The sequence below is a fragment of the Panicum virgatum genome, chromosome 4N (genome assembly GCF_016808335.1).
Source record: "Panicum virgatum strain AP13 chromosome 4N, P.virgatum_v5, whole genome shotgun sequence".
In the NCBI taxonomy this organism is placed as follows: Eukaryota; Viridiplantae; Streptophyta; class Magnoliopsida; order Poales; family Poaceae; genus Panicum; species Panicum virgatum.
The window spans coordinates 6,432,179-6,451,498 of record NC_053148.1 but is presented as its reverse complement, the minus strand read 5'-3'; the positions used below and the strand labels follow the sequence as shown (position 1 = coordinate 6,451,498).

Below are 19,320 nucleotides of genomic sequence, written 5' to 3'. Positions count from 1 at the left end.
ACACATGGGCGGTCCCAGGGCCCGGCCACCCTGGGCACGTGCCCGGGCTCCCTGCTGAGTGGTGCTTAGATGTGCAGCACAAATTGCATGGCCAGGCAACGTGGAGAAGCCCATACATGATAATTCTACTATTGTGTACCTCTAAGCTTACGTCCAGTATATGATCTTGTGTGTAACATAAAACTATATCACCAGAACGACCTAAGGTAGCAAAGAATAGCACCATATCAACTTATTATTAGCTATGTTTGGCCCATGCTCTAAAAAAGTTCTGGGTCCGCCACTATCTAGACATTGTGTATATCTAGGTGTATAACAAAACCTATGCACCTAGAAATGCCAAAATGATCTATAAATTGGAATGGAGGTAGTAGAAAATAAGTAAGGATGATATGCAGTGTTGATGATGGAACCAATGATGTCTCTACGAGTAAGTATGACATAGAGATACTCGTGTCAACATTAAAGTAGAGGAAAATATAGGTGAAGCGTGTATGGTCATGTACATGGCTAAAGGTACACAATTTTTCAAAATCATAGATTGTTTCTTCCTGCAATAAATATTTCTTGTTTTTTGAGATATACTCTGAATTCTAGCCAACGTTGTGTACATCCCGAAAAGAAGATATTAAATGACATAAATGATGACATATCACATCCAACATAGTGTATCCTACACTATAATCAGGTCAATACCGGAAAACTTATATTTTACAACAAAGTTCTTTTTTTTTTTGTTTTCCAAACAAGTCCACGACGCATGAGTTTTTTTTTGCCTACTCGACGCTGGATTTAACTATCCCAACGAGTCTCCTATAATTTTTTTTGATAATACGCCTCTGTATTCCTTAGATAAGGATACCGTACAGGTACACGTAGAGAAACAGAAGCATACAAGGAGGATACAGGGACAGCTTTTTCCGCCAAACTACGCAAAGGACCCTAAACAAACTAAAAAAAGCAAAAACACCCCTAGATCCTTCGCGAACCACCAGGTCACGAACTCCTCGCCGCCAGATGTCGCCGCTGGAGAAGAAGCCGAGCACCCCCAAGAACTGGAGAAGGCCCATCGGTCGCAAGCTTTTGAAGGAGTCGCAGTAGAAATGGCCATCGGCGAAGACCCATCGACCGGGGACACACCCCGACTCCTCCAGTTCCTGGATCCAACCTCGCCATCGATGACCACCGTCGCCGAGGGGGAACCGGGCCGGATCCAGCCGCCAAGCAAGCACACCACCCGCAGCCATCTCTGCGTCCTTGAAGCAAAAGAAGGCCAGCAGACTCACCGGCCTAGGACTCTGAAACAGCGGCTCCACCATGGGAGTGCCACCTCCACAGACCCACCAGCAGCGCTGGAGAGGAACGCCACAGGGACGGGGACGAGTCTGAGAGGAATTATTCCACAACACCGACGTCGCCACCGCCTCGCCGTCGACGCCAGGAAACCAAGCTCCACCGGCCGCTACCGGCGAGCAAACCCTAGCTCCGCCGCCAAGCAACGGCGACGAGCTAAACCTAACCCTAGAAGGACAACTACCTAGTCTATATACATCCGCACAATGATTCCGGAGCCCATCCCCCTCTCCGGAGCCGTAGCGGCCGCCGGAGAGGGAGAAGGCCGTAGCGCTCCCCCCTTTTCCGCCCCTCTCAACTGTAGCAAGGGGAAAGTGGGAAGACTCCAGAGTTGTTCGTCCCCAGCGGTCTGGTTTAGAACGTATGTGTCACGTTTACCCGAGCCTGAGTCTCCTATAATTTGAGTGTAGTTGAAGGTCCAGATCGGAAAACCGGCCTAGTCCCTCCTCTTCCTGGGCAGTGGCCGTTACTACTGCCACCGCTCTCTCTTGTGCAGAGGAGAGAGAGGCTCCCCCTCGCCGCCCTCGCGCCTCCGCCCACAGCTCACGCCGAGCGTCACCTTCTATTCTCGGCTTCTCGCCGCACTTCCCCCACACGGCACCTGACCCACCCGGCGGTACAAATACCCCCCGCCACCCCTCTCCGCTCCCCAAACAAACCCTAGCCCACTCGGAGGCGGCGGCGCTAGGGGTGGAGGGAGAGCTTGGCGGAGGCAGAGAGGGAGTGGCGCCGCTAGCTCGCTCGCTGGGTTTTGACCCCGTCGCGTGTCGAGCTGGGGAGGCGGCGCGATGAGCAGTCTCGTGGAGCGGCTGCGCGTGCGGTCGGATAGGCGGCCGCTGTACACGCTTGACGAGTCCGACGACGACCTCCCGCCGCGCGGCGGGGCCGGGAAGGGGAAGGATCGGCAGGACGACGCACCTGCCGAGCGGATCGAGCGCGAGGATGCGGTATGGCTGATCGGGCCTTGCTTCTCTGTGCCTTTTGCTACAATTTTGCTGAGGCTGTCTTGCTAGGGTTTCTGGTTGGATATTTGGGTTAGGTTGCTAGATGGCTCAACTATTGCAAAGACGGAGGAATAAGTTTTACAATTCCACGTGGAATTCAGAATTGAGGTAGCCTGACTGGTGCTGGAATGTTTCTATCAGTGTATAATTGCTTTATGCCTTCTGGCGGTTGAATCGTGATATTGCGCTTCCTATCTTCTTTTTTTTTTTGCTGAGTTTAGCTATCCGATGCTACAAGTTGGATACTTAGTACACGAGATTAGGTCCACACAGTGGCGGAGCTGAACCTATGGGCCCATGTGTAGCTTTGACAGATCTATAAAAGTTTATTAAGTTTCAAGACGACTTCAAACAATTTTAGTCGTAGACACTTGAATTCAGCTCTAGATGTAATAAAACACTAACTCCGCGCCTGGTTATTAAAACAACGTTATGTTTTCACGAGAAAACGTTCTTGTGAAATCGACGTTTAAATGTTAAAACGTCCGTTTAAACGATAAAACGTCCATCGTTTCGTTAAAATCTACCCTTTATTCGTTTCGTCGTTTTATCGTTTTAATAACCCTGACTCCGCGTCTAGGTTAGCATAAGTTAACTGATTGAAATTTGTGCATTCTGAAGAGGAATTATGGTTCTGCGTTCTAAATGTTGTTGAATTTGGTTGGTACTGTGCTACCAGAATTCAAAATCAAATGGAAGTTCAGATGTGACACACAACATGCATTCCTTAACTGTCTTGGTGCAACTGGGTAAATTCTTCCATGTCCCGCAGGGATGTTAGTACTTAGTAGTTTGCTCTACAATATGCGGCCTTGGTGTTCCATAACAAGCTTCAGTAAGGACTGTCCATATGAAATCATCATAAGAGAGGACATATTTGTTATTACTTTATTGTCAGTTTACATCAAATCCAGAACAACAATAAGGCAACAATCTTACCATTTTGAATTCTTAGACATGTTGTTAAAAAACGAACCTTGTTGTGTCTATACACTAGAGCTCTAAATGTTTATTATGCACTATCTTCAATTCCTGATCCCCTCTAGTTCATGTGATTTTGTATTTTTTTCTTGTTTCATATCATTCTACATGGTCCTGTAGTTTTTAGTTGGTTCATCCTTATTGTATATGTGCAGAAAGAAGAAGCTTGCCAGCGATGCGGAAAAAGTGATAACCTTGTCTCTTGTTCAACATGCACGTATGCATTTCACAGAAAATGCTTGGTTCCTTGCTTAAACATTGCATCTGATAAATGGAGCTGCCCGGAATGTGTATGTCTTTGCCTTCAGCATACACCTCAGTTTCAATTCGTGCATGATACTGTTGGTGTAACAATTCACCTTGTTTGTTGTATTCAGGTAAGTCCATTGACAGAGATGGAGAAGATTCTAGATTGTGAAATGCGGGATGCCCCTCGCGAAGATACTAGTTCCTCAGAGCCTGAACCAAAGAAGATGAAGCATTACCTTATAAAGTGGAAAGGATTATCACACATTCACTGCTCTTGGTAGTTACTTGCTCTCTGCATAACTGTTTTTCTCTGTACTCATCGACTATTAATTATCGTCTCTCTTTTAAAACCAGGGTTTCAGAAAAAGAATATTTAGAAGCTGCCAAGATACACCCTCGGTTGAAAACTAGATTGAATAACTTCCGTAAGCAAATGGATTCCGTGGAGAAATCTGATGATGACTTTATTGCAATTAGACCGGAGTGGACAACTGTTGACAGGATCCTTTCTAGCAGGTATGCAGGATAATTTATCAACAGACAAATTACATACATGGGGCTATTTTTACCTTGTATTGTGAATTGGTGGTACTAAAAACACAGATACAATCTTGTTTTAGATTTGTAGTGACTTATGTTGCTAGTGATGCTATGTCCTGGCTCCAGCTTTTCTTTGGTGAATTACTGAATAGCGTATGCATGTAGATTTCAGGTAATGGGTATACATGTTATTTTCAATGCACACTCCATTTGTAGGGCTGTTATTACCTATTGGTTCCGTGAATCAGCAATAATGAAAGTCATGTGACACTAAGAAATTTATTCCATGATCTAGAATGAAGTGATTGTACCCAATTACTCATGCTAAAACCATTACTTCCACTTTATCTTCATAGTGCTATTTTTCCATTCATGATGGTCTTGTCCATTTATATGCCCACTTACCATCTTCCTTGTACGCACACATTAATTTCCATTTAGCAGAAGTTGTCTGGTATTGAAATTTTCTACATTGTTCTATAAACAGAAAAAGCTCCACTGGCGAGTGGGAGTACTATGTGAAATGGAAGGAACTTACATATGACGAATGTACTTGGGAAAATGAGTCTGACATCTCCGCATTCCAACCTCAGATCGAACGCTTTAATGATATCCAGTCCAGGCGTAAGAAATCTGGTGGCAAGAGTGCCACTCGTGAGTCACGCCATTTCAAGGAGAGCCCTACATTTCCTTCTGGTGGTATGTGTTATGAATAAACAGTATGCTGCGATTAATTAACAAACTATTACTGGATATTAATGTTTAGTTGACTGTAAATCTTATGGATCTGTTTTTTTTCCATGAATGCTATTTTTTGGTGGTTATTGAAGGCACACTACATCCTTATCAGCTTGAAGGTTTAAACTTCTTACGCTATTCGTGGTATCATGACAAACGAGTAATCCTTGGTGATGAGATGGGTCTCGGTAAGGGATGCTTTACTGTACGGACAAAGTTTTTTGTTCAAATGCTGTTTTGGGATCTAGATAAAATTATCCAAATTGCAGGGAAAACGATACAGAGTATTGCTTTTCTGGCCTCCCTTTTTGAAGACAAGTGGGGTCCGCATCTGGTTGTTGCCCCCCTCTCAACTCTACGAAATTGGGAGCGTGAATTTGCAACTTGGGCACCTCAAATGAATGTTGTATGTACATCAAACCTAATTTGAGGTCTATATTGTCTGTAATTCAGACAGACATATCTCAATAAATTTTTCCCTTGTTATGGACAGGTAATGTATTTTGGAGCTGCTGCTTCTCGGGAAATTATTAGGAAGTATGAGTTTTACTACCCCAAAGATAAATCAAAGAAGCTTAAGAAAAAGAAATCATCTCCATCTAATGAAGAAAAGAAGCAGTCAAGGATAAAGTTTGATGTCTTATTGACATCTTATGAGATGATCAACATGGACTCGGCTGTTCTAAAAAACATAGAATGGGAATGCTTGGTACTTCTATTTTTGCACGTCATGTCTCAGCATCATTTATCTGACAGAATTTTTGTCCATCTATGTTCATACATAGCATGTTTTAAGGTTTAGTTAACTTATTTCCAATCTGTATATTGTGTCAGGTTGTGGATGAGGGGCATCGGTTGAAAAACAAAGATTCCAAGCTGTTTGGTCAACTTAAAGAATATAACACCAGACATCGCGTGCTATTAACAGGGACCCCGGTTCAGGTTACTATTTCATGCACATTATCATGCCTAAGCTATAGTGGAAACTTTCACATTTTAAAGTTTTTGTATACCAAAAAAACTCGAACGGTGGGGTAAGATCATCTCCATGGCTTTTGTTTAAAAAGAATCGCTCAACGTTGCTACTAAAGCAGTGCAGGCTGCAGGCCCGTTCACAATTTGCCTGTACCTTCCTTTCTCATTTTGAAGTTTTCCTACTTTTTCTGTAGAAATTCGACAGAGTTTTGTACCTTCTAGCTCTCCTTGCTGGCAATTTGTTGGTAGCTAAATTTGTATTTTTACTTGCTGATTCCAAATGAGGGGGTATTCAAGTAATGTTTGTACTATCTGCCTCATGAAACATAAAAGGACACACCTATCTAATAGTGTATTTTTTATTGAATCCACAATAAACTGCCTATGTGAAATAAGAAATGGAGTACTTTTCTGCACACGTGCAATTTGGGATCCTATTGATATCATGTCTGTGCACTGCAAATGACGTATTGAGAGTTAGGTAGCAGCTTTGCGTGAACCTTGATCCTATACTAGGTTACTTCATTTATTTCAGTTCCCACTTGTCAGCCATTCAATTCATTTGTTTATTTTCTTCTTGATTTTTTTGGCATATATGCAGTTCCTTCTGGCTGCACTGTTGTCTGTTGATCCTGACCATTTTGTCGTAAGTGTTTAATTTAATGTTCTTTTTTTTTCTCCTTTTCAGAATAACCTTGATGAGCTTTTCATGCTTATGCACTTCCTTGAGGGTGAAAGCGTAAGATTTCCTGCTTCTCGGATGCTGTCTCATTTTTATTTAGTTCATGGCACTCTTTAGTTCGTTAGTGGTGATCTTTCTTCTGTGTCCTCTGCGATCGTTTAATTCTTTTTTAAAAAGTAATGTCTCAATAACACTGTTGTTGTTGTCTGGCAGTTTAGCATATTCTGAGTTCTGACAGATAACTCTATTATTGAAATTTCTTCAATAAGGCCTAGGATGGCAATGGTTGTCTCTGTAAACCACACCATGGTTGCCTGTTCTGATGGATTGTCACCCATGGAGCTATTGTTGTTATGATAACTGCTTGACTATTTTTTTAACTGCAGATGGCTGTGTAAATACTATTAAGTAGTCTTGTGATAGAAACCCCCCATAAATTGAAGTGTTTGCTGTCATTGTTTTTCACAAATATATTACTGGAGTACTCCCTCTGTTGCAAATTATAGGTTGTTTTGGCTTTTCTAGATACATAACTTTTGCTATGCATCTAGAGGTACGTTGTGTCTAAATACATAGCAAAACCTATGTATTTAGATTTGCCAAAACGACCTACGATTTTGGAACGGAGGGAGTACTTGTGAAGCCATTTTTGCAGGCGCAGGCAAAATAGGACTAGATAAGGTTCAAGTTTGACTATGTCCCGCTTTCTTTAATTCTTACTGGCACAATTTTGATTGAATCACTGAGTTTGTTGGTCCCCAAACCCTTTCTGCTTGTAAAGGAAATATTATGATGCATAACGTGCCATATATGCACAATGCACTGCACTTACCTGGTTCTCTTGTGCAGCATTCCCTTCCCCTCAGTCCTTGTCACATTAAATGTTTTAACTCTACTATCAGAACAGTTTCTCTCCTGAAAGCTGAAACTATCTATAGCCTGATGTGACATGCTTATGTATGTACTCTGCAGTTTGGGAGTATAGCTGAGCTCCAAGAAGAGTTCAAGGATATAAACCAAGACAAGCAAATTGAGAAGCTTCACGGAATGTTGAAGCCACATCTTCTTCGAAGTGCGAATCTACTTCAATTCACTTTTCTCTTCTTTTCTTTTTTTGCCACGCACATGGTGCTGCTGATAATGAATCGAATGATTTTTTAATTGGCTGCCCCTGTTGGAAGGATGTCAAAGTTATTGATTGTTAAAGTCGTATTTTTATTCATGAATGCTGTAGTTAAAACTTCCATCTATGGGTTTGCTTTGCCACAAAAGGTTCTAAATAATGCTTATCACCATACTCATTTGCAAATAGGGTTCAAGAAAGATGTTATGAAAGAGCTTCCTCCAAAAAAGGAATTGATTTTACGAGTTGAACTGACGCGCAAACAAAAGGAGTACTATAAGGCGATTCTCACCAAGAATTATGAAGTGTTAGCCCGTCGTAATGGTGGACAAGTAATAGCTTGCTTTGGTTCTCGTGTAGTCGATTGAATCTGCCTTACTGAATTTACAATTCTATATCGTCTTGTTACAGATATCTTTAATAAACGTTGTAATGGAGCTGCGCAAACTCTGTTGCCATGGATTCATGACAGATGAACCTGATTCTGAACCTGCCAATCCAGAAGAAGGTCTAAGGTGCACAAGGCTTCTTCTTTATTAACTGTCTTCTATTTTATTTCTCTATGTGTATTTAGTATATATTTGCTGTAGCTGTTACTATACCTCTGGTCAAAAAGATGATGTTCAGACAAGAAGAATTAGCACAAAACAATCATACTTGTCTGAAACGACAAGTTTTAGTGACCTGAGTTGTATTTGTTTGGCCCATGTAGTTTCATGTTAGTTTCCATCATATTCTTATTCTTCTTAATTTGCTCGTAGGGCCTTGCTGCTGTTCTTTTACATAGGCCTTGTTTAGATGCGAAAAGTTTTGGGCGTAAAGTACTGTAGCACTTTCGTTTGTATTTGGTAATTATTGTCCCGCCATGGGTTAACTAGGCTTAAAAGATTCGTCTCGCAAATTATAGTCAAACTGTGTAATTAGTTGTTTTGTTTAGCTACATTTAATACTTCATGCATGCGTTCAAAGATTTGATGCGACGAGGAATCTTGTAAAGTTTTGGAATTTTGAGTGCATCTAAACAAGGCCATAATGTTCTTGCTGGTGCATTGGGAATTATGATTACTGGGAACTGCCAGTGTATGCATAGGAATACTTGATATCACTAACCTTTTAAGCTTTCTTGACTCTGAAGACACCATGCTGTATTGGAGTTATCTACTGCCTCTTTCTCTTTGTTCATTGAATGTGCTCTATTTGTCAATGAGAAATGCAAGTGAGATTGTCGCCATTTGTTTTGTTAGCGATTTGGCTAGGATAAACATCTTGTTAATACAGTTGCCATTTTCATTCGAGTGTAACTTCTATATCCATCTGATAGAATGCCTATATGACGGCATTTATTTCCTAATATGTAGTATATCTCCGAGTAACATCATTTGAATTTGTTCCTATGATGTTGAACTGGATTAACCGATTTGGGTTTAGTCATCTTTCAAGCTTGAGTAAATCTATGATTGGTATTTGCACTCCATACTTCTTCTATTTGGTGTTAAGACTATCTTCTTTCTTTGAATTTGTAGGAGGCTTTTAGATTCGTCAGGTAAGATGCAGCTTCTGGACAAGATGATGGTGAAACTGAAAGAGCAGGGCCATAGGGTTCTAATTTATTCACAGTTCCAGCATATGTTGGACTTACTGGAGGATTATTTAAGTTACAGGGTACTTACTATCTTCCCATTGTGAATAGTGCTAGCTTTGCGTGGTGCGGACTAATGCATCTCATTTATTGTGCTACGAACAAAACATGTTTCAGAAATGGAGCTATGAGCGTATTGATGGCAAGATAGGTGGTGCTGAAAGGCAGATACGAATAGACCGCTTCAATGCTAAGACTTCAACTAGGTTTTGCTTTCTTCTTTCTACCAGAGCTGGTGGTCTGGGAATAAATTTGGCAACTGCAGATACTGTAATTATCTACGACAGGTAAGTAAATCTCTGTGTTTAGACAAAAATAGTCAATATAATGAGTTTGCTTTAACTTGTCACCTTTGTATGTGCAGCGATTGGAATCCTCACGCGGATTTGCAAGCTATGGCACGAGCTCATCGCTTAGGACAGACTAGCAAGGTATTTTACCTTAATAGTGTTATGTTGAATTAAACGCATATTCTTCAATAGTTTTCATGGTGATTTTTATTTATATCCCTTCCATCGGTTTTTCTTTTCAGGTCATGATATATAGGCTTGTTAGCCGAGGTACAATTGAGGAGCGAATGATGCAGCTTACAAAGAAAAAGATGATATTGGAGCACTTAGTTGTTGGTCGACTCACAAAAGCTAATAATGTCAATCAGGTAACCATGGTGACTACAATTTAATGGTTGGTAGGAATTTTGTAAAGCATCAATTTTGGTTGATCTTTTATGGTCTGACCTACGTGTGAATTCTTGTTTTGACCACAAGACTGAGTTACATGTTACCTTTTGTTACTGACATTGCATGAACCCAAATGCAGCATCCGTTACTATGATGGCCCTTTCTTTGCATTGCATTTTACAAGGTTTTAAACCTTCCACATGGTACTAGGGTCGGTGATTATTCTGTAAATTTAGTTGTAGTTTCTCTTGATGTCAATTGAAGTTTATAATTGTAATGAGACTTTGTGGGACTGGTGGTATGAGTAAGGTAGATAAGTTTTAGTTCCTCTATGGTGTTACACATTTATGATTTGGAGCTGTGGTGTGACATGGGTGAGGTTGCTTAATTCTTTTAGGTTTCATATCCATAATCTATGTGGATGTGTCAGCTCAGATTATTTTAGGTTGGGTGATCTGGTGGGCTTTGCTATGTGCATGGCAGCGATAGGATATGATGACCAAGGGTCAGGTGTTCCACTTTCGCCCTTGGCTGGCCAGCTGTGTACTATCTGTTCTTACCATAACAGGGTTGTCGGTCCCTTTACATAGAATTGCCCTTCGGCAACAAAATATAAAAAGATGCCATGAATGCGGTACCCAGGAGTTTTTCTCATAAATTTCCTGAACCTTGGCTGGAGCTGGTAATTGACTAGTCGCTGGTCTAACTCCGGTCTTATGTAGTTTCTTCTTTCAAGCTTCTAAGAATTACCGACTTCTAGAACATGTCATTAGCATGTACAAACAAAGCAAGTTAACCCAATTTGCTATTCTGCCTGACTTGCGAATCTCTCATATTGATTTTCAGTACTAAATAATAAATATGCATTTTAACCTTTGTCAGGAGGAGCTAGATGATATTATACGCTATGGATCAAAGGAGCTTTTTGAGGATGAGAATGATGAATCTCGCCAAATTCATTATGATGACGCTGCAATTGAGAAGTAAACTTCTTAACTTCACCTTGGGAAGATTTTTATTTATAGTATTCCCAAATTTATGAAATGGCTTACTGCAATTGAGAAGTAAACTTCTTAACTTCACCTTGGGAAGATTTTTATTTATAGTATTCCCAAATTTATGAAATGGCTTACAAAACGTACTGGAGCCCAGAGATTACTTTGATTATGTTTGCAAACCTAGAAAGATTCAAATTATTGCGTTAAAGGGGCAGTTTATACTCGAGATCATCCTATACAGAGTGATCAATTTAGTTTGTTTAATTTCATTTTATTATGGACTTCTTTTTCTTCTCCTTTTAGAGTATAGTATGGATTCTGTTTATGTGCAGTGCTTATGAATTATGTAACACTATTCCCTAGTTTTTCTTCCCAACTTTTTTTGAACGATTTCTGCCCCAACTTTTAGCTTCTTTAAAGTATATAAAGCTGCAGTGTTCAATGTTACACGAAACAATTTGTATATATTTCTGCACTGGCCTCACAGGTTGTTAGATCGTAACCAAGTTGATGATGAAGAATCTGTGGAAGATGATGAAGATGATGAATTCTTAAAAGGATTCAAGGTACCAAGGTCTTCTTTTATTACTGGCATAATGTTTGAGGAGGTTCTTCGTTTTTATATGCTCTTGACATTCTTTGCGGTTTACATTGCCTAAGAAATGCTTATGTGCACATGATATTGGATGAAGTGCAGTGCACATCATCTCTATTTTGCATAAGTATGTTTGTCTGTGAGCTAGTGAGGTCTGAGTACAATGTTATTGGTATATTTTACCTTAATGCATTTTAAATTGCTAACAAAGCCTCTATTAATATTTGATCGGATTAAACCCCGCACAGTGCGGGAAGCCTACGGCACTGGGTATGCCCTTTTTTTAACCTATGTGTTATATTTTTGTTGCTGAATGAGGTATTCTTGCATGTGCATTGCATGCATTCACATTTGAATTAACTTGTTAGTTTTACCATCTTCTCCCAGATGTATACTGGCATGCTTATTCTAATATTCCTCCTTGACAAACATGGTATACTACTAATAGAGTCATACTATTTTTGTTTTGTCTATTCTTAAAAATGCCACATAATATGACTTGATATGACAAAAACGCATTCTGATTATTTGGCATATTCTAGCAAGCAACACAGTTCTCACTTCATGTGTTACCCATGCCAGGTTGCGAACTTTGAATATATTGATGAGGCAAAGGCTCTGGCAGAAAAGGAGGAGGCACGGAGAAAGGCTGCAGCTGAAGCTGCAAACTCTGAAAGAGCAAACTATTGGGACGAACTATTGAAGCATAGATCCGATGTACAGAAAGTGGAAGAACACACCGCTATGGGAAAAGGGAAAAGAAGCCGCAAACAGGTGTCACCTCTAAGTGTTATCATTATTAATCTTGCCCTCTTTTCTTTTCCGTTATTTTATGATCTGCATTCTTTGTTTTGAGGTTGGGAAGTGGGAACAGATGCAATTTTGTCAAGAGGGATTCAAATTGGTTATAATTTACAGTACTCATGGAGCAGATCTTTTAGATTCCATGCAGAGCAGTTGTAGTTGCAATTAATATTACGAATAGTGTGCCTCAAAGAGATGATAGCACTGTGCTTATATGCCTAACTAGGACAATTGATGCAAGTGATCATATTGGTAATATACGTATCAAAGCCATATAATCTAACCATAAAGATATGCACGCATGCTACTTTCTCATTGCATTCTGTGGCCCTTAGGATGGCTGCTACCTCATGTGTGCCACCCAAAATGGACTTGGTTGGCTTGGCCGACCTCCATAACTCTAATATTTCTATGCAACCAAATGTGCTAGCACAACAAAGTACCAAATGTGCCAGCACAAGAAAGTAAAGTTGAGGGCAAGAACTCTTGCAGCTTTCAGTCTTTGTATAATTTGTACAGAGATCCCAATGAACACCAACAAGTAATCTATTGAGGGAACTACCATGTCGATGGGGGAAATTTTAACTGTGTGATGTGCAATGAGAACGTTGAAGAAACAGCATTTCATCTGTTCTTCAACTGCAGCTTTGCTAGAGCTTGCTGGGGCAAAATTGGCATACAATGGAATCACAACCTCCCTTTCTTCTGAATGATGAAGACAGCTCCAGGATTAAACAACAACAGTTTTTTCATGGAGATCTTATTATAGCTTGCTGGAATATCTAGAAGCAGAGAAATGCATTAATTTTTGAGGGCATCAGGCCTTCCATTAACTCCTGGGCCTCTCACTTCGTTGAGGAGCCAAGCTGCAATCTCACAGACTAAATTCTAGCAGTAGGGATGACTTTCTGAATTGGGTCAGCACTGTACAGTAGTTACCATGTGTAACGCCTGAAGTTTCTTACTCCCTGGGGATTGTATCATCCCTGTGCTTTGTAATGTTTTGTTTTATTTTTTCTGTATTTTAATAAAATACCACAGTGGGGGCCTCACCTGCTGTACAGTTTCTAAAAAAAACACCAACATTTCGCAGCTGCTTTTAATTAAATTGCATCATAATCCTCATAATTATTTTTTCTTCACAACACACAGAAACCAGAATAAACACAGAGGTTCTTTTGTCTAAGCACATCTTTTGTATTTCCTTACGTTAAGGGGACTAAGAAAAAGATACAGCATGCTTTGAGAAAAGACCCTTTATGGTTTAGTGGAAGAACATTTATACTATGGTTGTAGATTATAATTTCTTCTCGAAAGCGCAGCTCTCCTGCGCATCAATATATTAAGAAGAATGAAGGGGTAAGAACCCCAAGTGGTATAGATAGGGCCTGTACCATACCCAAACAAAGATAGTAGATTATAATAGGGAACATATCTGGTGCAAACCATGACTTCGTGAAAACCCGTGCAAACCACGGCAAAAAAGTCGTCTAAATTCACCGAAAAAATCACACATGTAGATGATATGATGATATACAATCTTGTAAAATATTTTGTCCAAACTCGACTTTGTTTGTGAGATATAAAAATAACAAATTTCAAGCCAGAAACATGTCCAGATGATTTGTAGAAATTTGTTATTTTTATATCTCACAAACAAAGTCGAGTTTGGACAAGAAATTTTACAAGGTTGTGTATCATCATATCATCTACATGTGTGATTTTTTTGGTGAATTTAGACGACTTTTTTGCCGTGGTTTGGTTTGCACTAGATATGTTCCCATTATAATAATCCCCCCTAATATCTAATGCTCCACTTATAAATGATTGTGGCTAAAGATTTGAGAATTTTTATTAATAAGACATTTCTGATAGGAGCCGTAATAATTTTGCATGAAAATAAGGCAAAAGTACAGCCAATCTATTTTCTTCGACCTTATTTGGTTTAATGGGACCTCAGTTATTAGTCATGAGGTCTAACCTCACTGTACTATTATCTTCTATTTGCCAAGGTAATCTTTTAATTTAGTTTTTCATGATAATAAGGCAGAATATGGTCCATGTCGGATCTTTCTTGCTGCAACTGCACAGTATCATCAGTTCATTACCTCTTAATCAACCATGAGATATGTGAATGTACTGTTATTTTCTGTTTGCAAATGCAATTCTTTTAATTTGATTAAACTTTAGAGTGAGTATATGCATTATTAGTAATGGAAAAGACTGATGAGCCCTGTTTCTTTACGCATCATCTCTAGATGGCTGCTGCTGATGAGGATGACATTCATGACTTAAGCTCAGAGGATGAGGATTACTCGTTTGAGGACGATGTGTCAGATAATGACACAAATTTGCAAGGAAATGTTTCTGGGAGGAGGGGCCAATATAAGAGAAAATCACGTAAGACAGTTATATTGAGTATGCTGTCACTGTGTTATTGCTACATGATGAATATTATGTATTTTATACACTATGTCAATACATCTTCATTAGGTAATGTTGATTTGATTCCATTGATGGAGGGTGAAGGACGTACCTTGAGAGTTCTTGGATTCAACAATGCTCAACGTTCATTGTTCCTACAGACACTCAATAGGTTAGTAACTGATAGTCTGATACCTCTGAAACCTGTCTTGTGGGTGAGTGAATACTGTGAATTTATAGTTTATGTCCAGATGTCGACATGTTATTTGCATAGAGTGATAGAACAAGCACTCACAAATTTCCGTTTTATCTGTATCTCTTGCCCATGGGTACATTTTCACTAACAAGGTTCTATTTCTGATATTGGTTGGTTAGTGTTGATATTTTGTTATTCTCTTCTATAGTTGTGTGCTGACCTGTATCTTTATCACCAATTAGTTATTTCCTGTCCAATTTAAGCATATATTTGCCCTGGGACCGCTGTTGTATGCTTTGGTATTCTCTAGTTGTACTGAGACCAAAATGAATGTGTACCATGTAGTTTTTTTGTGGTCAGCAATTTACCCCACACAACATTGCAGATACGGTTTTCAGAACTATGACTGGAAAGAGTATCTTCATCGTCTGAAAGGAAAAAGTGTTGAGGAAATTCAGAGGTATGCGAAATGTACTCTCCATATTATTGGATCCCAAATATTTTGAGTTGTGCATCAATTAGGAAGGATAAGGTGTATTTTTGTAAGTTAGTTGGACATTATCTAAATCAGTTTACACTTTATTGATTAGCTTCTAGGTATATAGATAATGAACTAGAATTTGTCCCTTGGTGAAGAAACCAGTAACTTGGAATTCTGACATCTGAGAGTTCACATGTTGTGACGGCAGAGGCCTATTGGTAATTAGAGTAGGCAGGTACACATTGAGACAAAGTCAGATGCTGGTAGTGAGATTGAGCACTTACACAACACTATGCTTGGGTGGGTTCATGTTTTATTAGTTATATTGCAATTCTGGATAGCTAGCATCCTTATCTATGAGAAAAGACGTGATATCATGATGTAAGATGCCAAGTTAAGCCAACTGTGCCACCAAAGCCAGACTATGTCTGCTAGTAGCAAATTAATGCCAAATTGCCAATGATAGACTGACAACTGATAAGGTTACTCAGATGCAATTCGAGTAAGCTTGAAGCTGCTGAAGTAACTCATGAACACAGAACAGCTGTTGGAATGCTGCCCCCTCATGGAGCTCTAGCATTGCCTTTTCCTTGTAGAAGAACCCACAAGAATATGCTATACTTGAGGATGCACCTAATTTTGTATAGTGCCTATTAGTCAGAAAGTCTCTTCTGTTATTACTAAATGGCTTCCCAAGTGAAACACCAAATAAGCAAATTTTGCAAGCACTAAGGCAATTCTTTTTGTCCTGAAACTGATTTCTTGCAATTTCTTTCATACAGTTTATTTACTTATTTTATAATTTTTCTTGCAGATATGCTGAACTTGTCATGGCCCATCTTGTTGAGGACATTAATGATTCAGACTATTTTTCAGGTGAGTTGAGCTTAGTGCTGCCTACTACTCCATCTATATTCTTATCGTCTATATGCATGAATGCAGATGGTGTTCCAAAGGAAGGGATGCGTGTCGATGATGTTTTGGTCAGGATAGCAAACATATCCCTTATTGAGGAGAAGGTACTTGTGGCTTTCAGTTGGTATTGGCATCTTACCATGACCTAAAACGTAAAAGAAGCTTTGCTATGTATACTTTCGCATGTAAAGTGCAACTGATGCTGAACTAAACTTCTGTATTATATCTTGTGTGTTCTTTTGAAGAACTCAGACTGTTCTCTATCATAATCTGGAAGCATATTACTTGTACAATTTCATAGATCTTTGGACCTTATAGAATTTCACTGATAATGGTACTTCAATGTGCAATTCTGTTATCAATGAGACAACCTTTGTATTGTCTAATATTATTGTCATGTTTCTGTGGTTCCAGGTGGCTGCCATGGGACAAGGAAAAAATACAAACCTCTTTCCTAATTACTTACTCTATGAGTTCCAAGGCTTATCTGGTGGAAGAATATGGAAAACGGAACATGATTTACTGTTACTGAAAGGGATACTAAAGTATGTATCTGTTAACATTTCACTTTGTTACAATAAGTTTTACAATATACGATCTGCATGTTGAATGCCTTTAGTTGCTTTCATATATTAAGATCATTTTGCATGCGTTTTTTTCCAATTTTTGTTTTGTCTTTATGCTGTAAAGAAGTTACTATTTAAGGTATTAACATAATTGATTTGTTTTCCCTTCATTAGGCATGGATACGCAAGGTGGCAGTATATATCAGATGACAGAAATAATGGGCTTTTTGAGGCTGCACGACGAGAGCTGAATCTCCCTTCCATTAATGAAATAATGGGTGCTCAGTTAAGCAATGTGGAAAATGTTAGTATGTGCTCACTGTCTTTTCTTCCTAATTTTCAAGTGACGTAACTCATTGTGTTTCTTATAACTTTTCAATTCTTTTTCCAGGGAAATCTGGAAGGCGCACAGGAAGGTCAGGTGAATGCAGCAGGTGCCCATTACAAGGAAGTCCAGAGAAAGATAGTTGAGTTCTTGAGAAAGAGATACCATATCCTGGAGAGATGCTTGGATCTGGAATATGCTGTGGTACGGTGCTGGGGCTTTGTTTCTTTCCTTTCAACACACGCACCTAAATTGTCCTGGGAGCACACACTAGCTGTTCCTTTACTATTGTGCACCTAAATTGCGGGACATTGGTTAAGGTGTACTTCTGTTTTTTTGGCAGATAAAGTCAAATACTCCTGTTCCTGATGATATTGCCGAACAAGGTATTCCAGCTGGACATGCTCCAGCTGTTCGAGATATCAATGAATTATTGGTGGAATTGCAAGAACTGCAAAATCTTGAGCCAATTTGTAAGTGAAATCCTATTCCCCAATGTTCAAGTAGGCGCTAGGCGGTTTCTAGGCGGCGGGTCACCGCCTAGAGCCTAGGCAAGCCTAGGCGGGCCTAGGCGTTTCAAGGCGATTTGCTAGGCGGTAGCACGTACACACATATACATGTATATCTTGCCATATACATACATATATCTCTAAAAGAAAAGGAAAAATAAACAGCCAATGGGCCTAATTTGGACAAAAGCCCACTAAATAAGCCCAGCCCACCTCACAGCCTTCCCCTTATCCACTCACCCCGATCGGATCTGCTCTCCTTCTTCCTCCTCCGGCCGTCTCCCCTGCCTCCTCTTCCTCCTCCGCCTGCCCGCCCGCCCCTGCATCCTCTTCCTCCTCCGCTCGCCCGCCCGCTCGCCCCTGCCTCCTCTTCCTCCTCCGCTGCCGCCAGCCTTGCCTCCTCCGCCGCCGCACGCCGTCCCTGCTGCCACCGCGACATCCGCACCTCCACCTCCGCCTCGTCCGCCGCCGCCCGACGTCCACACCTTCACCTCCGCCGCCGCCACCGGACGTCCGCACCTCCACCTGCGCCTCTGCCGCCGACGTCGCTTCCTCCCCCAGCGCCGCCCGACGTTCACTCCGCCTAGGGGACCGCCTACCCCCATAGGCGAGGCGGGACCCCCTCGCCTAGGGCTTAAGCGCGCCTAGGCGGCCGCCTAATTCCGCCTTTTTGAACATTGCTATTCCCTAAATATTCCTTCTCTTCATCATCAATGCAGAAAGGGACAGATAACATGTTTGTCATCATTTTAATCATATGCTAAGCATGGCTGTTGTCCTATGTACTCTGCCACCTTTAAAAATGTGATGTTGTCGACATGTACTATGAATTTTTTCTATTTTTTGTAACTGGGATCCTCGTTTCCAGCTACCAATGAAGTGACTCCTGATGGCACCGGCGGTCAGTCACAAGTTCCCCATCTTTACAATAAGGTGTGTTGTGGAGCTGAGTTTACATTAGTCACAACCCATGAGTGAACACACATGGTTTCTTTTCCTCGGTTTAACCTGTCTGTGTATGCTCTGCAGATGTGTGGCTTGCTTGAAGACAGCAGTGCTTCTGCGCTCAATTCGTTCTTTGGTGTCAAGTCCGCATCTTCCAGTTTGGCGAATAGCCTTCATCAGTTTGAAACTTTGTGCGAGGGTGTCGTTCAGGCCCTGCAACCCCAACAGAATGGCACTGCTAGTGCCATCAAAGAGGAAGCGGTAGATGCCAACTCCAAAGAAGCTGCTGCACCTCCGCAAGATCCAGGCCCTGAGGCAGGGAATGGCGAGTCTTCAAGTGCCAAGCCAGACATGATGGAAATCGACGGTTGACGTGTAAGGTTGCAGAGTGATTGGAAAGGGAACTCCCGTTAATTTACTTTTTACTGGTGATCAGGATCTACCATATATTGTAGCATCAAAGTAAACCTTATGCTGGTTACTTCTAATGCTTACCGACGAACCGTTCTGCTAAATACTATCTGGTTAAAAGAAAAAAAAAATCTATCCGGTTTCGTTTTCCTTTGTGGTATGTTTTTAACTTCTACTCACGCAACGC

At 40.6% G+C, this 19,320-nt stretch overlaps 1 protein-coding gene across 2 annotated transcripts; it reads left to right on the top strand.

Annotated features, from left to right (window-relative positions):
* The first annotated feature begins 1,778 nt into the window (after positions 1-1,778).
* LOC120671351 (CHD3-type chromatin-remodeling factor PICKLE-like) lies at positions 1,779-19,284 on the top strand. Of its 2 annotated transcripts, XM_039951649.1 has the most exons (31): positions 1,779-2,300; positions 3,494-3,628; positions 3,716-3,864; positions 3,942-4,103; positions 4,615-4,826; positions 4,958-5,053; positions 5,135-5,271; positions 5,359-5,574; positions 5,700-5,807; positions 6,529-6,579; positions 7,495-7,594; positions 7,835-7,977; positions 8,057-8,160; positions 9,169-9,307; positions 9,402-9,571; positions 9,649-9,715; positions 9,817-9,942; positions 10,847-10,947; positions 11,450-11,528; positions 12,140-12,331; positions 14,620-14,761; positions 14,855-14,957; positions 15,367-15,441; positions 16,277-16,338; positions 16,405-16,481; positions 16,792-16,922; positions 17,118-17,247; positions 17,335-17,472; positions 17,612-17,741; positions 18,646-18,710; positions 18,807-19,276. In XM_039951649.1, the coding sequence occupies exons 1-31, from the start codon at positions 2,142-2,144 to the stop codon at positions 19,092-19,094; spliced, it is 3,987 nt and encodes a 1,328-aa protein (XP_039807583.1). In that variant the 5' UTR covers positions 1,779-2,141; the 3' UTR covers positions 19,095-19,276. The 2 variants fall into 2 exon arrangements, with proteins under 2 accessions (XP_039807583.1, XP_039807582.1); XM_039951648.1 differs by having other exon boundaries at positions 1,780-2,300; positions 16,277-16,481; positions 18,807-19,284.
* The last annotated feature ends 36 nt before the right edge of the window (positions 19,285-19,320 follow it).

Bases quoted from the DNA above. Each gene is read 5' to 3' on its own strand.
- LOC120671351 (XM_039951648.1), top strand. From the start codon at position 2,142: ATGAGCAGTCTCGTGGAGCGGCTGCGCGTGCGGTCGGATAGGCGGCCG. The intron at 3,865-3,941 runs GTAGTTACTTGC...TTTTAAAACCAG, and splicing joins TCACACATTCACTGCTCTTG to GGTTTCAGAAAAAGAATATT. The intron at 8,161-9,168 runs GTGCACAAGGCT...TTGAATTTGTAG, and splicing joins AATCCAGAAGAAGGTCTAAG to GAGGCTTTTAGATTCGTCAG.